Source organism: Muntiacus reevesi, chromosome X (genome assembly GCF_963930625.1).
Source record: "Muntiacus reevesi chromosome X, mMunRee1.1, whole genome shotgun sequence".
Classification (NCBI taxonomy): domain Eukaryota; kingdom Metazoa; phylum Chordata; class Mammalia; order Artiodactyla; family Cervidae; genus Muntiacus; species Muntiacus reevesi.
The window spans coordinates 30,750,200-30,775,246 of NC_089271.1; the positions used below are offsets into that span (position 1 = coordinate 30,750,200).

The 25,047-nt window shown below is 37.2% G+C and overlaps 1 protein-coding gene across 2 annotated transcripts in view; it reads right to left on the minus strand.

The window, feature by feature from the left end:
* DMD (dystrophin) overlaps positions 1–25,047 on the minus strand; it is a 2,163,935-nt gene that overhangs the window by 734,659 nt on the left and 1,404,229 nt on the right. For both annotated transcript variants that reach the window (XM_065915496.1, XM_065915495.1), the window contains one exon: positions 2,919–3,020. In XM_065915496.1, the coding sequence (XP_065771568.1) occupies positions 2,919–3,020 (102 nt within the window). The remainder of the gene's footprint in view (positions 1–2,918; positions 3,021–25,047) is intronic.

Here is a 25,047-nt window from a genome sequence, read left to right on the forward strand (position 1 = left end):
AGAATGTCTGAAAGTGGTGGACATACTAATTATCCATTTAAATACTAGATCTTATATACACACCATGAGGGATTTTCATTTTCCTTTGGAAGGCTATCACCATCTTCTTTATAATTGTTATATTTTCCAAATGTACCTCCTCCCCAAAACAAAAACCAAACTTTTGTCATGAAAATGTATTGCAGGCTACTTGTACCCTGCCTCCTTCTATTAAAGGGTGAGAAACCTGAAAGTTAAGGAGGCAAGAAACTAGGAATAGTAAAATTTTAAAATTTTGATATATGAAGTCAAAGTTAAATGCAGGCTTGATTTATGTACTATCAGAGCGATGGCTCACCCTTTAGAAAAATCATCCCTAATCTTTAAAAAGAAGTTTTTGATCCATGCAGAGATTTAAACAGCTCCCCTGGCTTGGTACCTTGTATTGCTGGGTTCCAGGTTTTGGAGGATGAGGTAGTTTTTTTGTTTGCTTGTTTCTTTTTTTTTTTCTTCATTTTTCTTTTTTGTCAGCTTTAGATAGCATCCTTTAATATTTTGTTATTACACAGGAGGAAACCACTCTATATCTTAGCTTTTTACCCTTTTCCGCTTCCAACGTTTGTCAGCTTTCAGAGTGCTTTTTTCCTTAACGATGAGGGAGTATCTGAGCCTCTAGTGTTTCAGGCTACCAGATGCCCCAGCTAATCTTCAAGAATTTCCAAGGTCATGGTCCTTATCAAAAGCTGCACATGAGGATGCATGAGACAAGTGCTCGGGGCTGGTGCACTGGGATGACCCAGAGGGATGGGATGGGGAGGGAGGCGGGAGGGGGGATCAGGATGGGGAACACATGTAAATTCATGGCTGATTCATGTCAATGTATGGCAAAAACCACTACAATATTGTAAAGTAATTAGCCTCCGACTAATAAAAATAAAGAAAAAAAATAAACAGGAAAAAAAAAAGCTGCACATGAATATTCTCTTTCTCCTCACTCCTGATCTCCCAAATCAATTTTGCCCTTTGACCACTATGAACCTGATATGGTGATTCCTCTCCCAACTTGAGGGGTAAATGGCAGAGTGGGGATGAGTTTTCATTTAAGGTGTGCTTCTCCGCCATGAACTGATTTGAAAGGACATGGTGAAGGAAGGGAAAAGAAGAGAAAGAAGACAGCTGACTCTACACAATGGTTTCCAGGGACGTGAAAGACAAGAAAGTCAACACCCCCCCCCCCGGCCCTGCTCTCTCATTTCAGGAAGGTAATCCCCCTCTTCTGTCACTAACACTGCAGTAGAGACTCCAAGACATGGCAGATCCCAGTTCTGAACTCGTGGTGGCCCAGAATTTGAGGATATGACCGATGAGCCTCAAGGTTTGGATGGTGTACATACAATGGAAACAAGTTTTCTCATTGACTTTCAGTGAAGACTCTGCCTCTTTTTTTGCATAGCGTCAAAAGCAAAAGCCAACTGTAAAGCATATTTGTAATCTGTAGCAATTATTCAAATCCTGCATAAACTCTTTGAGGATCAAGCATGAGTAGGCAGAGCAGATCTGCAAAATGGTCCATTTGTCCATCTCATTGCTTGCTATGAAAGTCACTCTGTTAATCAAGAAAGGTGGCTGCTTGGGACTGGCTTTCTCTAGTGCATCAGAAGAAACCCTGAAACTTGCTACTTTCAGGACCTTTTCTAGCTGTCCAATCTAAAAACTATACACGTTGTTACTTTATGAAAATGATCATTCCAGGCCTGGACTGGATGCAAATTACTCTGGGAGGATGTTAGGAGTGGGGACAATATATTCCTGTATGAATGTCTATGGATATCTACTGTGGAAATCTGGGCCTTTCAGCACCTGCTGTTTGGATATTACATTTAGCCCAAACCTTTAAATTTACCTAAGAAAAACCCTCTTGTAAACTGTAAGGAAAACAAACAATTTTCTAGAAATGAAGCTTGTGCCAAGCATAAGCAGTGACCTTGGAGACAGAGTGTAAGTCACGGTAATGTTATTTGCAAGGACAAACTAGTTCTGTATAATGAGGTTATTGACCTGCACTGTTTTAGAGCAGTTTTAAACATGAGGGTGAGGCTCACTAAATCTCAACCTGCAACATTAGCTAGAGAAGCCAGGACTGATCAATAAACAGCCACCATTATAGGCTCTCGGGAACCTTCATCATAATGGGGACCATTATAATTTTGGTCAGGTACAGAAAATAAGGTAACCTATACCTAACTTCTATTTATCACTTGGACTCTCATTTGCAAATGAAGGTCATTGATTACCTATTTTTTGAGAACGGAACTGGTTTTCCATTTCTCTCCTCGTGTAATAGCCTGTGAATAAATGTGTTCCAGGCTCCAAAATGCACATGAGGAAAGGAAAGAAGTAGAAACCTTTTTCTCAGGCCAACTTTTTTTTTTTTATCAAAGAGAGAAGCAATTACATGACATTTCACTAAAAATTCTTGACCCAATAACGTGCTGATGCCCAAACGCCGTTTTTCCTCTTTCATAAGAAAGAGCAACAGAGAAAAGAAAGGTCATGGACCCTATTGTGATTCTTTACAGCTGCTGGAGACAGACAATATGATGCAGTAGCTTGATTTGAATGAAGCCAAACTATATGAAAAGCATCAAGCCTGGCAAGCAATGCAATAAAGCCTCAAAGAATTTAATCTACCTTGAAGGTGGGACTACTTTTTGTATTGATGGCAGCACACCAGGACAGAAATGAGTCCTTTAATGCAATGACTCGTTAATAGCCTTAAGATCACAATATATAAATAGGATATGTTGATCAAAAAGACAGCTCTGCCTCTGCTATTGTAGGATGGCCAATATTTCTTTACAAGTTATTTCATCGATTATAAATAGGGGAAGCATAACCCATTATGAGGTAATGGATATTGCTAGAGGTTGCTTCATTACCTTCACTGGCTCAGGGGCTGGTTTTTCCTTGTACCAGTGCTGCCCTTTAGACAAAATCCCTTCCACATCCGGCTGTTTAGCTTGAACTGCTACTTCAGTTTCCTGGGGAAAAAGAGCACATACAGTGCAGATTAACTTCACAGTTAGCAATAAAATTACTGAATTTAAATATACCCTTGGAGACTCCACATGTATTGCAGATCAATTTCTGTGCAGTACAGAGGGGTACACAGTAGTTTTCCGTGCAGAGAAAAGAAATAGAAGTCTTTGTGCCACATACGAAAGTTTAAAAAAATTATCCCCAATTTACTTGAATTGTCATAATACTATTATGTAGAAACAGAGAAGATACTTGCTATTTTTCAGGGAAGGTAAAATGCAGTTATAAGAAGTATGATCTATGCATGTGGTCAATATGGATAAATATCATAGTTAACTCCAATAATCTCAGTAACCCTAATGTCCATTTTACTACACACGCTTCTTATTTTGGCTCTGAATCCCAAATTTTGTTTTGAGATATGTAGAAACCCAAGAAATCTTTCCACATCACTGTCAAAATGACTAACTTTCTTTCCAAAGAGTAAACACTTAAAGCACAGGATCAAGGCTGATTAATTATTAAGCGGTCAAATTAAATAGGCCTTTTGAGGAATGATTCAGTTATCTTTAAAAATTTACTTTCCTTAGTCTGGAGAGTACTGAAGCCTGATCGTATGACCAAAAACAAGACCAAACAAAACATAATACAACAAAAGAAAAAACAAACAAATACACACACCCTCTTTAGATACATGAATATAAAGTTCTTTGCCACTGGCTGCTCTCTAACTCTCCTGAAGAGAGGACCAAAGAAATGTGCATAAATTGAAGCTGAAGGAAGTGAAGTTAAATATTACAGAAGACTTTTTGGATGGAACACTTGTTAAACAGTAGGATGGAGTATCGATTAATCAATGTCAGGCGTCAGTCAGGGCCTGGGCAATCTTCCCCAGATAGCAATTCCTGATTAACCTGTATCCCTCTTCCTCCATCTCCTACCCCAGAGCCTCCCACCACTGCTGTGTGTACGTGTCTTCAGGCCACTGTTTCCTTTCTCCACTGTGTTTCTCCCTGCTCTCTCTCAGCTCATCCACGCAGGGTGTCCTCTGAACCAAATTACTATAATCTTATATGGCACGGTAGGGTTTCTTATAACTTGTGGGTGCTCATCACATGCTCCTGAGAAGGATGATTTCTTCAGTTCTTTTAATAAATAGCAGTGGGAGGGAGCCACTTGGTTAAAAAAGTCCACAACATTAACTCTATGTGCTACATGCGTATGTGTGCAACATACAGACACACACCCACACATCCTTTAGAGACAATAATTATGGAAGAAACAAACCTAAAATTATAAGTATTAACTCACTCTCTATGATAAAGAAGTTCTAAATGTGATTTTTTTTTAAACGGCAAAATTGTCGCAAGTTCAAAATCAGAGTGTACTTGGTGAGGGTTGGATCTTTCCTTCTTCCCTTAGAATGATTTACAAGGGCACCCAGTCCAAATTCTGTACCTTCACACAATGAGCACAAATAGTCAATAATTTTACCACTGTTTCATGGATGCAGCAAATGATTAGCACTAACAGGTTTCTCGCCCTGCTGCCCTGAGAGGAACACAGATTTTTCCAACCAGGACTGAACCAATGAACGGGTGACCTCTGCTGTGGAAGCCTGGAGTCTTAACCACCGGACCACAGGGGAAGCTCTCCTTGCATGCAGTCTTCAACTGAAAATAAATAATTCCAGAGATCACAAATAATTGATGCCACTCTTCAGAAGGCACTGGTAAACAACCCGGGTTAAAAGACTGCATTTGCTATGACGAGGAATTCCCTCAGGAAATAAGCACACAAATTTGAATTCATAAAATCTTCACTGGCAAATGAACAGAGAGTAGCAAGGCTGACAGGAAGGCAGTCCAGATGTTACTTAGAGCTTCAAGTTCTAAGGAGGTGCTTATTAGATGGGCTATGGGATGCCATGTGAAATGTCTATGTTTTGCACTTAAAGAAAGTAAAATATTCCCTCGTCAGGCCACTGAATTCACCCTAGATTTAGTTCTCTGATGAATGAGCATTGCAAAGTCACATCATTTCCATTAAAATTAAAAAAAAATTTTTTAGCCATACCACACACAAGCAGTATCTTCCTTGATCAGGGCTAGAACTTCAGTTCCCTGTACTGGAAGCACAGAGTCTTAACCACTGGTGGTAGTGGTGGTTTAGTTTCTAAGTTGTGTCCAACTCTTTTCAACTCCATGGACAGTAGGCCACCAGGCTCCTCTGTCCATGGGATTCTCCAGGCAAGAATACTGGAGTGGGTTGCCATTTCCTCCTCCAGGGGGTCTTCCTGACCCAGGGATTGAACCCTCGTCTCCTCTGTCTCCTGCTTGGCAGGCAGATGTTTTACCACTGAGCCACCTGGGAAGCCCTCCTTAACCACTGGACCATCAGGGAAGTCCACATCATTTCCATTTATAGAAATATTTACTAGTACCATGTCCTTCCATCAACACAATTGCTATTTCTTCATGCTTTAATGAAAAAATGGAGAGCTTAAGTACCTTGATGAGATTTACACTTTGTCCAACAGAAATAGAGCAATGGGTAAGAGAGATCATAGTCAGCTCTTAATCTTTGTGAGTACTTCCCCTTTATTATTTTTTTGGAGAACTAGGTATCTGATTATACATACCTTTGATAAATCACTTCAGAAAGGCCATTTTGAAGATAACTTTCTACAATTTACCTTACTACATTTATTTGCAATATGAATTTATTATTGAGGGTCAAATATTATTGCTTGAAGGGTCAACTGTAGTAAATCTGATTAAATTCCTTTCATATGTCCCTTAGTATAGTTTTCTTAAGCACATGTAAAAATATACCCTATAAGAAGCTGATCATCAAGCTGAAAAAAATGGAAGTATATGTGAAATAAATTTTTAAAAATTGATATTCCTTCATGCAATTAAGATTTGACATGAAAAAATTTAAAAGCAAACACAAATACCAGCCAAATCACATGACTATACAAAGATAAGAAAAAGCTGCTCAAATCATTAACTGTGCTGAAAATATCAACAAACTGCTACAATGATATTAAGTGATTCTCATTAAGTGATATAATAATATTAACAAAACAGAGTTTCTGAAACGTTACCATGTGTCTGGACTTCCCTGATTGCTCAGATAGCAAAGAATCTGCCTGCAATGCAGGAGACCCAGGTTGGATTCCTGTGTCAAGAAGATCCCTTGGAGAAGAGAATGGCCACCCCCTCCAGTATTCTTGCCTGGAGAATTCCATGGACTGAGGAGTGTGGTGGGCTACAGTCCATTGGATTGCAAAGAGTGGACACAATTGATCAACTAACACTTTCACTTTACCATGTGTCAAACACTTTATTTTTTGTACATCTGTCCTTGTACTTACACTCCTACAAAAAGGGTATTATCTGATTTTCCAGATGATGAAACCAAGAGAGATTAGGTCAATTTTCCAAGGCCATATAGCTTGCAAATGGCAGAGATGATATTATGACCAGAAAGTGTATGTCACTAAACCTTCACTTCATCTTACTTTGTTGAGTAGAGCATGTGTGTGTGTGTCTGTGTGTGTATGTGTGTACACACATGCATGTGTGTACACACATGCAGTCATGCTTCTTACTATAATGTTAATTTTTTTCTCTTCTTCTTTAACTCCAGTGCATTCTATAGTACCATTCCAATGGGTAAATGAGAGAAAACCCTGTCTTTTCCCACAAAAAATAAATTCTTACATAGCCTTTAAAAAATTCCAAGAATGTCTCTTTGTGGGTTTATGATTGTCAAACTGATGATATCCAGGTCAGAGAGTTGGTTTGAGTAAATCTTTTATCTCCTCAATGACCTCACATCTTTATATGATTTAAGAGAAGGTGAAGAAGTTCACTACTAAAATGGAAACATGGCTAATTATAGTGGCCACATTTTTCTAAGTAGAAAGTGTTAAATTTCAAAGAAAATGGAGACAAGAAAGTCTTCGTGGGATTTCAACCAAAAAAACTCACTTCTAATAATGGAACATTTCCATTTAAGTTTTTTTCTCTGCCTTAGTTTTAATATATCCTTTGTAATATAAGATTGTACACCAGGAGTTAAGACCCTTATGATATAACTAGGGTTTTTTTTTTTTTTTAATCATTGTACTGACAGTTCACTACAATCTCATGCATAACTTTAAGTATGTAATTTTTATTGAATAGGTAATAGGAACAGCCATTAATACTAGGAAAATATTGTACTGCATTTAAAAAAATCCTGCCTTGATAGGTATTCAAAATGGAGTAACTCTCTAAGCACTTTCGGTTTTATTTCTTTTTAGACAGCATTACTTATATTGCTCGTAGCGTTAGTCTTGACAAGCAGCAAAGCAATGGTTAGTGATTAAAAAAGACTGAACAGCACCTTTGGGGATGAAACTAGCAACTCATATGCAAATTAATGTATACTCAATATTTTTTTAAAATTTATTCATTGACTATTATATTTCTAATTCAATATTAAACCGATTGTATGCACACATTTCTTTTTAAACTAGAAATTTGGTGCTGCTAAGGATAAGAGAGATGTATTTTGCCTTGTTTTCCTTAGTTATTTTGAATTTCTTTATATTTCTATCATTTTACTTATTGTTAACCTTGGAGTGTATCAATATATATATATATACACACACACATATAAGTGTGTATATGTGTGTGTGTGTGTGTGTGTGTGTGTGTGTGTGTGTATGCGTGTGTGCTAAGTCTCTTCAGTTGTGTCTAACTCTTTGTGACCCCATGGAGTGTAGCCTGCCAGGCTCCTCTGTCCATGGGATTCTCCAGGCAAGAACACTGGAGTGGGCTGTCATTTTCTTCTCCAGGGGATTGAACCTGCATCTCCTGTGTCTTGTGCATTGCAGGCAGATTCTTTACCGTCTTCACAAAGTAAAAAGAATATCAACAGCCTTTTCACATATGTTCCAACATTCATTTGTTCATTTCACAAACACTTATTTAATATTTACTATGTTTCAAAGTTTTGGCTAGGAACTGTGAATAATATGTGGCAGAAGGATACAGACAATCATGTATTGAACTTGGACTGCAACAGGCGTAATAACTAGCAATGTTCAATGTACAATGGGGCATGGAGGAGCAACTGATCAGGTCTGTTTGAGGGACAAAAAGAGAGTGGGGGCAGGACTTATCGGAGAAGAAAGGTTTAAGCAAAAACTTGGAACACAGACAGCTCAGGTGCCTGGTTGACAAAGGAATGGGTGATGGAAAGTAGTCAGGAGAGAATCTGGTGCATGCAAAGACTGGAAACAGGCAGCATGGAGATACCATGTGGGGAAATGGGAGGAAATGATGCAGGAGCAGAAGCGAGAACCAGAGGAAAGAAGGAACTTTTATATCACCCTCAAGACCTTAGTGGGGAAACCACAAAAAGGTTTTTAAACAGGGGAATGGCACTTTGATTTCTAATTGATATTCTAAAAATGAATATATATGAGTCTCTGAATAGGTAGACAGACAGATCTATCTGTCTAACATCCATCTAATGTACAGTTTTCCACTCAAACAAGCTGTCTGAATAAGATACATATACTGCTACTGAAAACAGAGAAAATATATAAAGATGACAACTATATTCTTTAGCAAACCTAAGTGCCTCTTCACTTAATTTCCTTATTTATAAAGACCATTTCCTGCCATTTGACTGTTTTGTCAACCACCACAATCAATGGTATTCCTATCAAGTCTAAGATATCATGGATAGAAGAATCACTATTATCTCAAGAATTGCTAAGAAAATTTAAGAAAATTAACTTTGGAGGCACTATCGTGGTAAATACTTCAATTTCAGAGATGTTGAGATGTAAAAAAAAAAGATATTGGAATCAATTCTAAGATGTTTGTGAAAATTATGATTGGCTTATTAGTTCATTATTATTCACTGACTGCGTGAAAATGTCTGCCCTATGGGTGAATATACTCTCTTCCCCATTGACTTTGGACTTTACCATACGCCTCATTTAGATTAACAGACTGTAGGCAGACATGACTGCATGACAGCTCTGAGCTGGGTCTTTTTTTTTTTTTTTTTAATTTTATTTAATTTTTTATTTTTTTTATTTTTTTTAATTTTTATTTTTTTTATTTTTCAGTGAGCTGGGTCTTTAAAGACAATTCAGGATTTGTTAGTACCTCCAGTTCCTATCTTTTACCATGAGAGAATAACGTATTATAAAGGAGCTGCTCTTTTAGCCTGGGTTCTGGATGAGAAGACATTTGGAGCAGATCTACAATCTAGGATGAGAAAATTTCAACTTGACCCATAGTGTGGAGTAAAGCTGCCACTGATCTGTAGACACATGAATGGTTAATCAATGTCTATTGTTATAAGTCATTGCAATTGGGGGGTCATTTGTTACTGCAGCAAGAGCTGACAATTACAATGTTATAGTGAAACAAACAAATACATGGTTTTATGGGAAGAAAGAAAAAAAAAGTAAACCTTTAAAATAAATGTGCCCTAGTCACATATATTGACTGCACAGTCTCTCATTCCACATACAAACTGTTTGCTAAAAAGGGTGGCAAGAAACGAAAAATGAAATGGAATCAATATTGTGTTAGAGCCTGACTTCTCTGGCCTAGATTGTCAGGCAGGGTCTGACAAATGAAGACTGATGGATGGAAAAACATAACATTGTGCCGTTGAGTTTCTTTCTCTTTCCCTTCATGCTGGGTGACTGTTCTTTTATTTATCTACAATTAGGACTGCTAGACCACAGCAATACAGTTCTCCTTCACTGTAACTGCAGCCTGTCAAGTATGTGCCAAGCTGATTGACAAAGACTGACAGGTTCTCTCTCTTCATTCTGAGCTAATTAAGGGCAGCCCACCAAAGGGAGGCTTTCTTCTGATTTAGAGATTTATGGATTTCAAAAATAATCTGTCCAAATATACAAAATATAATGCTGTATTGATTTTTTAAAGTGGCAAGTGTTAGTAAGCCAAGAAGAGAGAATCTAATAAGGGACATAGGCTATTCAAGGCCAACCAAAGAGTACACGTAGGTACAACCATCAAATAATGAGACTGATAACCAGAAGCTACTCTTAGAAGCCCTCCATTCATAATGATGGGATTTCAAAGTCCTTTGGGCAGTAGAATGCCTTTGGCAAATGAAATCTTACCCAACTCTCTGCAGCATCTTAGTCAATTCATTCAGTAAATATATACTGAATATAAGAGCATCTATTATATTCTAAATTCTGTTTTGATACTGGATATATAGCAGTGAATAAAACAGAAAAATTTTCTGTTCTTGTGAACTTCACATTCTAATGGGGACCATGGACAATAAAATATAAATATAAATTGAAAGTGAAAGTTGTTCTGTCATTTCTGACTCTTTGTGACCTGATGGACCATATAGTCCATGGAATTCTCCAGGCCAGAATACTAGAGTGTAGCCTTTTCCTTCTCCAGGGGATCTTCCCAACCCAGGGATTGAACCCAACCCAGGTCTCCTGCATTGCAGGCAGATTCTTTACCAGCTGAGCCACCAGGGAAGCCCAAGAATACTGGAATGGGCAGCCTATCCCTTCTCCAGTGGATCTTCCTGACCCAGGAATCGAACTGGGATCTCCTGCATTGCAGGCAGATTCTTTGCCAGTTGAGCTATCAGGGAAGCCAAAAATATAAATTTTGACACATCAAAGGATGAAAAGTGTTAAAAAGAAAAAATAAAGTCTCGAGTGGGGATAGGAGATGTATATGTGGGCTAAGGAAACATGGGAGGTGGACATTTGAGAAAGTGCGTCCAGGGGAAAAGCCCTCATTGGGAAGATGACATTTGAATAAAGACTAGGAGGAAGTAGGGGAATGAATCACACAGTATTTCAGGGAAGGGCAATACATGCAGAGGAGAAAGCAAATGCAAAGGTCCTGGGGCAGGAGTGTGCATGACATGATCAATATAAGTATAGGGAAGCCAGGGTAAGAAGAGTCTACTGAGCAAGGGGAGAGTAGCAGGAAGCAAGCCAGAGAGGTGGGGGAGGGTAGGTCCTGCGGGCAATGATGTGAGGACTTGGGTTGAGTAAGAATAGGAAGCATATGAGGGTTTTCAGCAGAGGAGTGATGTGATCTGACTTTTTTTTTTTTACTTATTTTTTAATAGATCATTCTGGTTGCTGTGTTAAGATTAGACTGAAGGAAGATAGAAAAAATAGTGGTTATAAGCAGGCTCCCAAGTGGGTTTGTTAAATGTACATTGCTTGGAGGGAAGTACTTGTTTGTAGAAACCTGATGTACTTTAAAAATCTTTATAGATACAGCTCTTAAATGAGGACTAAATCTCTGATCTGATTTAATAGCAACAAAGGACACTCACTGAAACTGCTGCTCCCCAGGTTTTACTATGTTCCTAGGTCCTTAGCGGAGAAGAGTGTGGGCTCTTTACTGGTTATCTAAATGCCAGTCCTGGCACGAGTTAATTGCAATAAAGACCAAATGACCCATAAATTCTAAAACATATTCTAAAACCTTTGCTATCTGGCCTTTTGAAGACAAAGTTAGCCAGTCTCTGATCCAAAGAAAAGGTTAGGATTGGTATCGGTGACTCTCAAAACCTTCAGGTACACAGAAAAATTATATGGGCTGCTATTTATAAAGATAAAACACAAGCGACATTTTGTCTTTTATCTCCTTATATCGACTCATAGACATAGTCAAACAATTTATAGTTATACTTTAGAGAGGGTTCAACAAACAAACATTTTAGGCTTTGTCCAAACTTGGATACTATCACTGTCATGTAAAAGTGGCTAGAGACAATACGTAAACAAATGAGCGTGGTGGTTGTGTTTCAATAACAACTGATTTACTAAAACACATGGTGGACTGAATTTGGCTCTTGGACTACCGTTTGCTGACTCCTGCTATGATGTATTACAGTGTTCTTGGAAGTAATCAGACTTAGGATAAGAACCTGTGGCTTCTAGGCTTATCAATTTTGGATATGGGGCAAGTTACTTAAATTCTCTATTTTCAGCATCTTTAATTATAAAATGGATGAAAGTGACAGATATTGTGGCTAAAGGGTTAAAAACAACTTTTGCCCCTCTGCATGAGACTTTGAGGCTGGTGGCTCAGATGGTAAAGAATCCATCTGCAATGCAGGAGACCTGGGTTTGATTCCTGGGTTGGGAAGATCCCCTGGAGAAGGTAAAGGCTACCCACTGCAGTATTCTGGCCTGGAGGGCCTGAAGGGAGATACCTGATCACACCATCCTGGGAAGCTGTGCTTCTCTGCCTATGGTCAATGGCAGCCTTGTTCCGTTACGTATAAGACTTGCTGATGGGCTTGGCAAAAATCATTTCTAAGATCCACATTTTATTTTCACAAATGTGCTGCTCTGAACTGAGAGACATTTTATAAATGATGGTATGCCATAGTCTAATTGACAGCACTTTCTTCTTCGTGATAGATAAAATAATCACGCATATTCTAATTAATAGTGTCTTAGAAACAATTAGGTATGGTATGTGACCAGGATATTCATGGTAGGTCGGGATCAAATGATTTAGTCTATGCAAAGGTAATACTGTTACAATTTACTGAAAACTTACTGAGCACCAGGGCTTCCCGGGTGGCTCAGCCAGTAAAGAATCTGCCTGCAATGCAGGAGACCAGAGTTTTATCCTTGGGTTGCGAAAATCGCTTGCAGAAGGGAGAGGCAACCCACTCCAACATTCTTTCCTGGAGAATTCCAGGGACAGAGAAGCCTGATGGGTTACAGTCCAGAGGGTTGCGAAGAGTCAGACACAACTGAGCGACTAACACTTTCACCCTCACTAAGTACCAACATTCTGCCATGCACGTAACATTAATCATTTTAATTAATCTCATTCAATCTCCATTGTAGAGCCTTTCAGCAGACATGGTTGAGATTTTAAAAGGGAGGTTGAGAAACTTGCCTAAACACAAGCAAACAAATGGTGGACGTGAGATTTGAACCCTGGTCTGTCTGATGCATGTCCTGCATGCATATTCACTATACTATAGGTTATCTGAATTTATTTAATTTTTTTATCTGAATTTAAATATGATACAGATAGACAATGAGATTTTGCTTGATGAATCACAGGGTTTAGAACCAGAATAAAGTAGTTTTGATTCATGTGCAATTTTAGTTTAAATCAGGGTTTCTCAACCTCAGCACTACTAACATTTTGGCCTGGGTAACTGTTTGCTGTAAGGGGCTATGTATTGTGAGAGGTTTTGCAGCACCACTGGTCACTATTTATAAGGTGCCAGTAGCACTTCCTCCTCTCTTTTGGATGTGCCAACCAAAAGTATTTTCAGACATTGACAAATTCCCCTGGAGAATAAATCACCTCTGGTTGAGAACAACTGAATTAATGAATATGTGAATGAACAAATGAAAGACTGTCCAACTACTCACGGTCTGTATTTCCAGTGTACATGAAATACTAGAATTTCATATGAACACCTTTCTTTCCTTTTTCCTTTTTCTTTATGGAAAGTTGTTTGCAACTCTGTTTACATATTTTTTTCAGATGTACTACTATGCATACTCTGACTCTTAAACTACATTTGAACATGGCTCTGATTAACTCTAACCATAACTTAATTTCTCCCTTCCAGCTGAATTGTCCCTAAAAACACTGCTTTAAATAACACAAAGGGATTAAGGAACACAGATTTTAAAAGATTTTTAAAAATATTTGGAATAGAGAGACATATATAACAAAGCAATTTTTCCAGGTGTCTGAATCATCTTTTTCTTGCTTTGTACATTCACCTTGGCCAGTAGTATTTGCATTTTCAACCAATATAGCACAACCCTAAGTTATCATCCACATGGTAAATGGACAAGGTTCTTGAAGTCTTGACAGAGATCATTTATTTTAAAATTAAGCATTACCAAAGACTAGAAGTTTGTTTTTAAAATATAAAACAGCAGTTAGGGGAATTTTCATTGAAAGCAAAGAAAAGAGCAATTCAATCTGACATCGCGATTGACAGGAACTTCAAATAAAATTAAAGATGCTTTGTTTTTTACTGTTAAATGCTGTACCAAAATTATAGTCATTATCTAAAACAACTCTTTCAAGTCTTCAATAACTCATAAACTCAAGGAATCAAATGAGTAGCTGAATTAAACTTATATTAAAAAAAACACAACAAAATATCTGAGATTTCTCTTCTAAATAGCTTTTCCTTAAGCATGTATAGAAAACAAAGCAAAAGTGATGGTTTCCGAAAAGAAGAAAAACAACATATGATGGAATAAAGTCGCTTCTTTGGGTCATACAACATGTTAGTTTTCATTCTGGTTCCCAGGTCTTCAACTAGTCAGCCATACTTATTTTTTATGCTCTTGCAAATTTCTATGATTTCTACCATTCCAGCAAAGTGATCATATTTCATTTTTCTCCTGTAAAGTCTATGATAAGGTTTCAGATAAGGAATTATGGACCTATATTTTAGATGTGTATAGCTAATAAAATTCAGAATATACAGACGACTCACACCATCTGTAAGAGAGACCAAACAATCGATAGAAAACTAGAAGATAACAAAATAGTGCCATTTGTACCGACAAAGATAGACCTAGAGATTATCATACTGAGTGAAGTAAGTCAGACATAGAAAGATAAATATCATATGATATCACTCATTTGTGGAATCAAATAAAAGGGTATAAATGAACTTACAAAATGGACATAGAATCATGGATGTAGAAACCAAACATGGTTTCTAGGGGATAAGGTGGGGGAAGGATAAAGTGAGAAATTGGGATTGATATATATTCACTATTACTGTATAAAATAGATAGTAAGGACCCACTGTATAGCACAGAGAACTCTACTCAATACTCTGTAATGGCTTATATGAGAAAGAATGTAAAACAACAACAACAACAAAAAAAAAAAACAGTGGATATATGTATAACTGACTCACTTGCTGTAAACAGGAAACCAGCACAACATTGTAAATAAACTAGACTCCAAAATTTCTTTTTAAAAATAAAATTAAGCAAAGAGTCAGATACAACTTAGTGACTAAACAACAAGAGCGACAACAAGCCAAGTACGTGAATAACCAAGTCATAGATAAAAAGTTTGAATGGACAAGAAATGAAAACCTGTTCAACCAAATACACAAATTAAATTAATAAATTCATGTCATTTTCTGTTACTGTGGAAAACAATTTATGATATATAGTAAAGATATGAATGCTCCAATGTCAGTAGTACTCTACTGTAAATAGTACTCTAATACTCTAATGTCATGCTCTAGCAAAGTAATGCTCAAAATTCTCCAAGCCAGACTTCAACAGTATGTGAACCATGAAATTCCAGATGTTCAAGCTGGATTTAGAAAAGGCAGAGGAACCAGAGACCAAATTGCCAACATCCATTGGATCACTGAAAAAGCAAGAGTTCCAGAAAAACATCTACTTCTGCTTTATCGACTGCACCAAAGCCTTTGACAGTGTGGATCACAATAAACTGTGGAAAATTCTGAAAGAGATGGGAATACCAGACCACTTTACCTGCCTCCTGAGAAATCTGTATGCAGGTCAAGAAGAAACAGTTAGAACTGGACATGGAACAATAGACTGGTTCCAAATCAGGAAAGGAGTACGTCAAGGCTGTATATTGTCACCCTGTTCATTTAACTTATATGCAGAGTACATCATGAGAAATGCTGGGCTGGATGAGGCACAAGCTGGAATCAAGATTGCTGGGAGAAATATCAATAACCTCAGATATTCAGATGACACCACCTTTATGGCAGAAAGCGAAAAACTAAAGTGCCTCTTGATAAAAGTGAAAGAGGTGAGTGAAAAAGTTGGCTGAAAACTCAACATTCAAAAAACTAAGATCATGGCATCCGGTCTCATCACTTCAAGGCAAATAGATGGGTACACAATGGAAACAGTGAGAGACTGTTTTTTGGGGCTCCAAAATCACTGCAGATGGTAACTGTAGCCATGAAATTTAAAAAAGACCTTGGAAGAAAAGCTATGACCAATCTAGAGAGCATATTAAAAAGCAGAGACATTAGTTTGCTGACAAAAGTCCATCCAGTCAAACCTATGGTTTTTCTAGTAGTCATGTATGTATGTCAGAGTTGGACTATAAAGAAAGCTGAGTACCAAAGAATGGATGCTTTTGAACTGTGGTGTTGGAGAAGACTCTTGAGAGTCCCTTGGACTGCATGGAGATCAAACCAGTCCATCCTAAAGGAGATCAGTCCTGAATATTCATTGGAAGGACTGATGCTAAAGCTGAAATTCCAATATTTTGGCCACCTGATGCGAAGAATTGACTCATTTGAAAAGACCCTAATGCCGGTAAAGATTGAAGACAGCAAGAGAAGGGGACAACAGAGGATGAGATGGTTGGATGGCATCACCGATGTTATGGACACGAGTTTGAGTAAGCTCCGGGGGATAGTGAAGGGCAGGGAAGCCTGGCATGCTGCAGTCCATGGGTTCACACAGCGTTAGACATGACTGAGAGACTGAACTGATCTGAATGTCAGTAGTTCTACTTCTAGGTATTTTTACATGGGTTACTGAAAAGACCTACCAAGTGATCTTTCAGCACTGTTCACATTAGTGAAAAATTGGAAACAACCTAATTATTACTCATTTGGAATCTCATAACCCTATTGATTGTTTTGCTCTATTTAAATCAGAAATACTTTGAACAGATTACTTTTCTATCCTAAAGCCACTTTAAATCATTGTTCTCATTTTATAAGGTATACAAAATTCTATTTAACTTATTTTAAAATTTTATTTAGTCATTTTTCTTTTCATAACTCATTGAAGATATAAAAAATAATAAAAGAATAATGCTATCTCTAAAAAATCTGACTTCAGCTATGTAATATACATGATATAATCTCAGACAACATTTGCCTAGTTTTGAGTGAAGCACAGGAATGTATATGGATGTGTGCCTAATTTTGTTTTTGTGTTATCTCTCCAATTATGTAAATCACTAATACCTATTACTATGCTAATACTAGAAGATATATTGTAATAGATGGTACCATGAATTATTAATTTTGTGTTTCTTATCACCTACTTGAAATAATTTAAAAGACAAAGATGCTTATCTATCCATATTTTCTCTACATGTTAATCACAAAAGTTCTCTGAAAAAGCCCTGAAAATTAAAAGTATGCACGCATGGCTTTGTAATTTCATGGGTCAATAAGTAGAATTTTAGTTATATTCTACACTTTCTTGTGAGTGCTTCCATATTTTGCCTTTTGAATGCTTGACAGAATGATTAATTTCAATAAAATCAATCTCATTTGAATGACTAGCATGTTATATCATGTTATTATTATAAATGCAATTTGAGTTTTCTCATCTTAAAATTAAAACTATTATTAAAATAATCTAAGTTAAATAATTATGGCTTCTGTTATTAACTATATACATTGTGCCTTCTTATGATAAGTAATTGCTATTTATTATTTCCAGAGGAGGTAATGAAGTATTTAGAAAATGGAAGCTGTGGCATCAGAAGTATTGGTTATGCACACTCTCAGTTTTTAATGTATACTGTTTTGAAATTACAGAGCAAATTGAATGCATTTACACTGGGTGATAATTTAAATAGTTAATTTACAACTAAGGTGTTTCTTTTTCAAAAAATATATGTATCAAATATGTATTTGAAGTATTTGTTATCCTCCATAATATGTATAACTTCAAACATAATAATATATATATATTTCTTTTCCAAACATGAGAATGAATAAATCTAGTCATACCAATGCTACTGTTCATAAGATAGCCAGGAAGAATGAGAGAAATCCATGACAAAGAGAACAGCAGATAGTTGGCAATTTGGAAGTATCTGGACTACAAAGGTGATTTCTAAGTCATGTATTCGATATAACTGACTAAAGAATATAATAACATCAGCTAATTGTGCCTATTAGATGAAAGGAGTACTTTTAATATACAACCTAGAATTGAATTGTATTTGTTAATTAGATTTATAATTTACATCTATTTTCAATGGCATTTGTTATTGTTGTTTAGTCACTAAGTTCTGTCCTACTCTTTTGCAAATTCATGGACTGTAAACCTCCAGGCTCCTCTGTCCATGGAATTCTCCAGGCCAAGAATACTAGAGTGGGTTGCCATTTATTTCTCCAGGGTATCTTCCCAATTTAGGGATCGAACCTAGGTCTCCTGCATTGCAGGCAAATTATTTACCACTGAGCCACCAGGGAAGCCCTTCAATGCCAAATTAATATAATAAGTGAAATCTCAGGATACAGAACTGTATACTAAAGAGGAAATATTGCTACGGTATTCCTTAAAGCACTATTTTTACAACCCTATGGAATTTCACAAGAGATATTCATCTTTAATTTAAACCAATCCTTTTGGCAATTTTTTTTAACTCTTAAATGTGAGTGGTAGATTAAATTGGTACATGTTAATGAGATGCAAATGAACAGTAAAATAGCTTTACTTAAAATAAGTATTTCTTAAAGCGTTCTCTTTAGTGTTAAATGATTTTTCTACATATTCATCTTTTTCCTCCCCTTTGAAAATAAAATCACAAAGATTATGGCCATAGCTTCTGTTGCTTTTGTTTTTTCCTGCAGCAACTGATATAGTGTTCTATCTGTAAACATCAAGTCCACAGTCTCCCCCCTCAAAACAGTATAATGAGTGGCTGTATGTTGCTATAACTTCTTGGCAGTCATCCTTACCTATAATAATAGTCATACTTCCTTATAGAGCTGTCATAATTACATATTTAGAAGTTTAAGTATTCTTCTGTGGTAACTCACAGATTTAAGGATTCCTTTAGCAACCAATATAGTTTAATGAGCAGAGCATGACATTTCCTGATGAAAATACAAGTTCACAGCCATGAAGTCAAGAGAGCTGACAAGCTTGCCAGGCAGACAACGGGTATTGGTACAGAGACCAGAGGGTCGAAAAGAGTACAGAGACCTGCGTGAAGACTGTAGGCCATGTATCAACAATTTTCTCTCGCCTGTCAATCCACACACCATCTTACAGAGGAGCAGGAGGAGAGTAAAGGAATCTTAAAGACTGGCCATTTATTCAAGTGATACCAACTCATAGGAAGAGACTGGTAAATTGGTTTCAGAGTGAGATCCTTTTTTCTCACTATCCAGCATGGAGGAAGCTTACACAGATCCGTGAGGAATAAACAAAGAAGTTGCATTTGTGCGAGTCGATATTTGACCCCAAGATCTATCTCTATGACTCCTTCTGTATATTTATTATATTTATGACTATCTGCCTACTTAAGAATCCATCACATGAACTTCCCTGGTGGTCCAGTGGTTAGGACTCCACCTGCCAATGCAGGTGACACGGGTTTGATCCCTGGTCCCAAAAGATTCCACATGCCGCAGACTAAACCTGCATACCACAACTACCGAGCCTGCATGCCACAGCTACTGAAGCCCAGGCGCCTGACAGCCTGTGCTCCACAAGAGAAGTTGATGCAATAAGAAGCTCGCATACCCCAACTAAAGAGGAGCTCCCGCTTGCCCCAACCAGAGAAAGACCACGTGCCTCAATGAAAATGCACACCGCCAAAAATAAATAAATTATAAATACATAATTTTTCAAAAGAATCCATCACAATGTTTTTCAAAGTGTAGTTCCCGGACCAGTGGCATCAATAACACCAGGGAAGTGCATCTGAAAAATATCTTCAGGTTACTCCAACTACATTGAAGCTTGAGAAACGTGGCTCTACATGGTGTATACTAGAATTGGGAATGGGTAAGTGTTAAGCCTAGAATCTCAATCCATTTTCATACTTATGGCTATAACATTGATCTTTTAGGGATACAGCTTGGCAAATAAACAGCTTCATGGACACAGATTTTTGAGACAGACAAGTAAGAAAGGTAGTTGTATTTTTTTTTTTTTGAAGTTATGGTTAGAAAGATGGGACTTTGTGAGTATTGCAAAAGGCAAGTACACAGCATTTCTGAAGGGATGTGAAATCCCAGTCTGTTATTTTCTATAAACACTTACTGCCACCAAGGGTGGTAACTTACAAGTTTAAAACCTTCCTCATTTAAGGTCCATTGTTTCTACCCTGTATTCTGTCTGCCAATCAAACTCATCTCTTGGGCAATATAGTCGGTAAACCAGGTGGTTCATTCATTCACTTAAAGATAAATTGTTTGAAAACTATTGGAAACGTTCCCACATTTCTCCTTCACACATACTCAGAAATGGATGGCATCCATATACAGAGCAGAGCTTTCTTTTGAGAGAAATTAAAAAAAAATAACACTAACATTGCTTCAAACGTTCTCACATAACCTACTCCAATGTGTCATTATGTCAACTTGCTCTTAACAGAGAGTGGAAGACTGGTAAGTAAGAAAAAATATTAAACTGTAGTTCAGTAACAACATGATTTTAACAAAGTATAAAAATATTTTAGGGTGACAAAATGACTTTTACAGGTCTACTTGGAGCAATAGAATGATCAAGGAAAGGATAGGTCTGCTTTTGGAAAAGATGGTAAACTACTGGTAGATGGAAAATAGAAGTGGGAACCTTTTTATTTTGATTGGGTTTGTTTCTGTATGTCAGGAGCAATGATATTCTGAGTGCGAAGAATAAAACACATGGCAGAGAGAGGAGCCCAAGATGGGTAAAGAGATTAGAAAGTTCCCAGCTGCTCAGAATTAGCTCTCTTGATCTAGATAAATCACATCTCAGGACACTAATGAAACTAGCAAGCCAAACAGGAAACCATGATGAGATCTCTGGAAGTTTGGGAAAGCACATTTTTTACTTCCTAAAGGAAAAATAGGTATGGGAATAAAATTTTAAGCTTCTACATAGTTATTTAAGACTTGGTTAGAAAATGCAACACTGAATAAAGCTATAAGCCTTCTTCAGTTAATGAAATATTTTCAAAGAATGGGAATCAGTTGACATAGGTGCTTTAAAAAGACAAACTCTGTCATAGCCATTACATACAGTTAGACTGATAGAGAAAGCAAATATTTACATGCCAGTTTCAATTTTTTTTGAGAAAATTAAATCTGCACTTATTCTATAATTTGTCATCATGTTGAGTTTCTGTGTGGGACTGTTTGCTCAAAAGGGCAAAGACTATTTCTATGCAATTCAAAGGTTTGCTTTAATATTTTCAGGTTATAACCTTCAGACTAGAATCTATTTGTCATAAGGAACATTCATTAAAATTCTTGTTAAAAAAGCATGCTTTCTTTGTAAATACAGTTGTAAACTGTATTTGTTGTAATAAGAAAAAGACCAATAACCTGATAGAAAAGAAGTAGAAATGTGTAACAAACAGTGCACAGAAAAGGAAATACAAATGACTCAGAAACATTTTGTGATTCAAAAATTTTCATCCTCTCTCAAAAGAAGAATGCAAATTAAAATGACAATGAGATGACATTTTTTCTTGCTTAGCAAAAATAAAAAGGTTGATGACACAATGAGTTGGCAAAGATGTCTGGGAACAAACTCCTTCATATTATTGATGGGAACACTGTATGAAGAGCTATTTGGCCATCAGTCAGTCAGTCAGTTCAGTCGCCCAGTCGTGTCTGACTCTTTGCGACCCCAGGAATCGCAGCATGCCAGGCCTCCTTGTCCATCACCAACTCCCAGAGTTTACTCAAACTCATGTCCATCGAGTTGGTGATGCCATCCAGCCATCTCATCCTTTGTCATCGCCTTCTCCTCCTGCCCCCAATCCCTCCCAGCATCAGGGTCTTTTCCAATGAGTCAACTCTTCGCATGAGGTGGCCATATTCACTAAAATAGCATGTCATTTTGACCCTGTCATTTTACTTCTAAGAACTTATCCTATAGGGATCCTTGCTATATGAAAAATGGCATGAGCTTAAAGTTATATGCTGTATTATTGTAGCAGGAATAAAACTTGAAAATCAACTAAATGTTCATTAGCCTGAATGTTGGTCAAATGGGTTATGGTACATCCTTAGAATACAATAGTACACAACTGCAAAAATGAGACAATTCTTGTGCTAATACGGAAAATAATTGTTAGTGTTGATCGTTAAGTGGGAAAAAACAAAACACTGAAGAAAGTGTTTATAGTATTCTATCAACTTTTTTTTTAAGAAGACAGGAAAAAGAAAGAATTATATACACAAACACTCATACACCCTCTCTTTGGAGTGCTACTGAAAAAACTGATAACTTCAGTAGCTGAATGGAGAGAAATTGAGTGGCTGAGAGATGGAGCTGCAAGGGAATATTTGAACTTTTACCACAAGAAAGTATTATTTTTTTTTCAATAAAGAAAATAACTCTTACTTTTGATGTTTGTCTTAAAGCATGAACTCGTGTTCAATCTTAGAATAAATGACCCAGTATGAGCTTACTGCTAGAGTACTAAGTCATTTTGTGTAAAAGGACCATGCAGATATGTAGATTCTCTTAAAATCAGAAACAGAAATGAAATGACATTTAAATGAAAACAACAGTTTTACAAAATACCCATACCACATATAACAAATACAAAAATGCGATTGTATTTGTGGGTCCTTTGCCACTAGCGCCACCTGGGAATCCTCCTACTGTGCTACACAATAGCTTATTTATCAAGCTGATTTCATGGCTTATCAATGGGTCACCATTAACAATGTGAAGTACAGGTTTGTGTTTTTTTTTTAATTGGAGTTTAGTTGCTTTACAATGTTGTTAGTTTCTGCTGTATAGCAAAGCGAATCGGCTGTATGTATATATGTGGTGTCGTTTTAGGATTTCTCTTCCATTTATGTCATCTCAGAGCCCTAAGTATTTCCCTGAGTTATACAGTAGGTTCTCGTTAGTTACCTATTTTATATATGTACATATGTCAGTACAGTTCTTCACATTATCTCCTCCTGTTTGCCCCTACTACCAAAGTCCTCATCCAGGACCATGTTACTCCTCAACTACCACAATCGTCTCCTGACTGCTTTCCTTTTTTGGGAACACTCCTCAAATCTGAGCATTTGCCAGTCACCTCTTTTTAAAAGTTTCCACATTTCTCAAAGATACTGTCTAAGCTCCTTAAAGTGAAATACACACCTCACCCAAACTGGGCTTACCCATTAATATCATTGTATTTCTTTTCTTCCCATACTTCATACCATTCATCATTCATCACATTCATATCTTGGTTTTTGTTGCCTTTTCTCTCTGAAACCCTTTTCCTTTTCCTCCTACACATTTCACTTTATCAATTCCCACTCATCTTTTAAAGATTCAGTTCAGACATTGTATCTCCCAGGAGATTGTCTTTGGAGCATAGCTTCCCAAACATTAGTAAGTGAAAGCATTTTTGGAGGGCTTGTTAAAATAGTTTCTTGATATTTACTCCCATCTATTTTGATTCAAGAGGTCTATGGAGAGGCCCAAGGATTTACATTTCTAACTAGCTTCTAGGTGATGCTTTTGTCCATCAAGTGACCACATGGAAGAGCTGAGCTCTAAATAATATCCCAATTAAGTTAGGTGTCACTCTTCTGGGCTATCACAACATCCTGTAACTGTACTCCCTACATTATAGCGTAAATGCTTCTGCACTGACTGCATTTAGTACAACGAGGTATATTTATATATCAACTCAGCTCTAAGCAAATTGAGAATGAGGGCCACCTTAACATAGGAGGACATTGTAGTTAATCAATAAATGGTTTGTTAGCTGAATGAAGATTTCATTAGTTTAGTCTCATGTCTTCCTTTGCTTAGAGAGGTTGATCAGGGATATGCAAAATAAAGTTCATGTGCACATCAGCAGTATAATATTTTTTATGAAATCTCCAGATGACCATTTGTAGACAAAATGGAACACTAGGAACTGGGCAGGCAATAAAGCAATTAGACTTTGACAACTAACTGAACAATTAAAGGAAATGAATGGTTTAATTTGATGTCAAAATAGAGGGAGGTTTCTACTGATATGCCGAAGAGCTCTGCCTTAGGATTCGATCTAGTGGAGAAATTTGTTTTCACAATGTAGATGAAGTTGTAGAAGGCCAGAAGTTGAAAATAACCTAAGAGATTGCAATGCAATCTATGATAGAATCATAACCTGAAGATTACCTCCCCATCTCTACTTCAACTGTATTAATGGCTTAAAACATTTATTAAAGCTTTAAGCAGTTTGGAGTCAAGAACCGATTTTCTTTCTTGGAGAAATGAATGAAGGGGTAGGGTAGTAAGAGGGCAGAACAATGAGAACCTAGGCAGAGGAGGCCACGAGTAGATGGAGACATTGTCGCTAAAAATGGAGAAACTGAAATCACCAGAGATGAACCAGAAACAGACACAGAATAGATACAGATGCTGCCTCTCCATGGCAATGAGTTTCTTGTGTCTTCTCTGCTTTGGTCATGATTTGATCAGTAATGGGAGGCACCGAACCTAAGTGTCAGGGACCGAGGTGGATAAGCTTGAGTAGGACCAGGGAAGGTACTCATGGACCTGCATCTGACTGTTAAAAAGGTAGATGACACAAGGGCAAGATGGAGGACAAGTCAATTAGAAGCAGCATATGTGAAAAAGAACTGGTGATTTTCGACCTTAGTAAATTCAGCATGGGTCAACAGTATGATCCAAGTGTTGCTGGAGTAAGGAACACTGCAATGGTCAAAGGCATGGACTGTGGTAAGATAAACTTGGTAGTGTTGTGAGAGTTTAATAAGTGCCCAGCCAGGGACTGAGTTGCCCTTCTTCCCTTCTCATAGAATTTCTCCTAGAAATTTCAATTTCTCCTAGTGTGGCACTCTTCAGACTGGCCTATGCCCCTGGAGGTACACAAAGCATTTCCTAGAGATAGGTGGGCATAGATGGCATTCATGGAAGCAGTTTCCAAGTTTTTAGCTTCTACAAGGGATTTGCCTAGGCTTGTTCCTGTGGTACATACATTACACCAATTATCATTCCTACTTTTTAGTTAATAATAGTGCTCCAACTTTACAAAATAA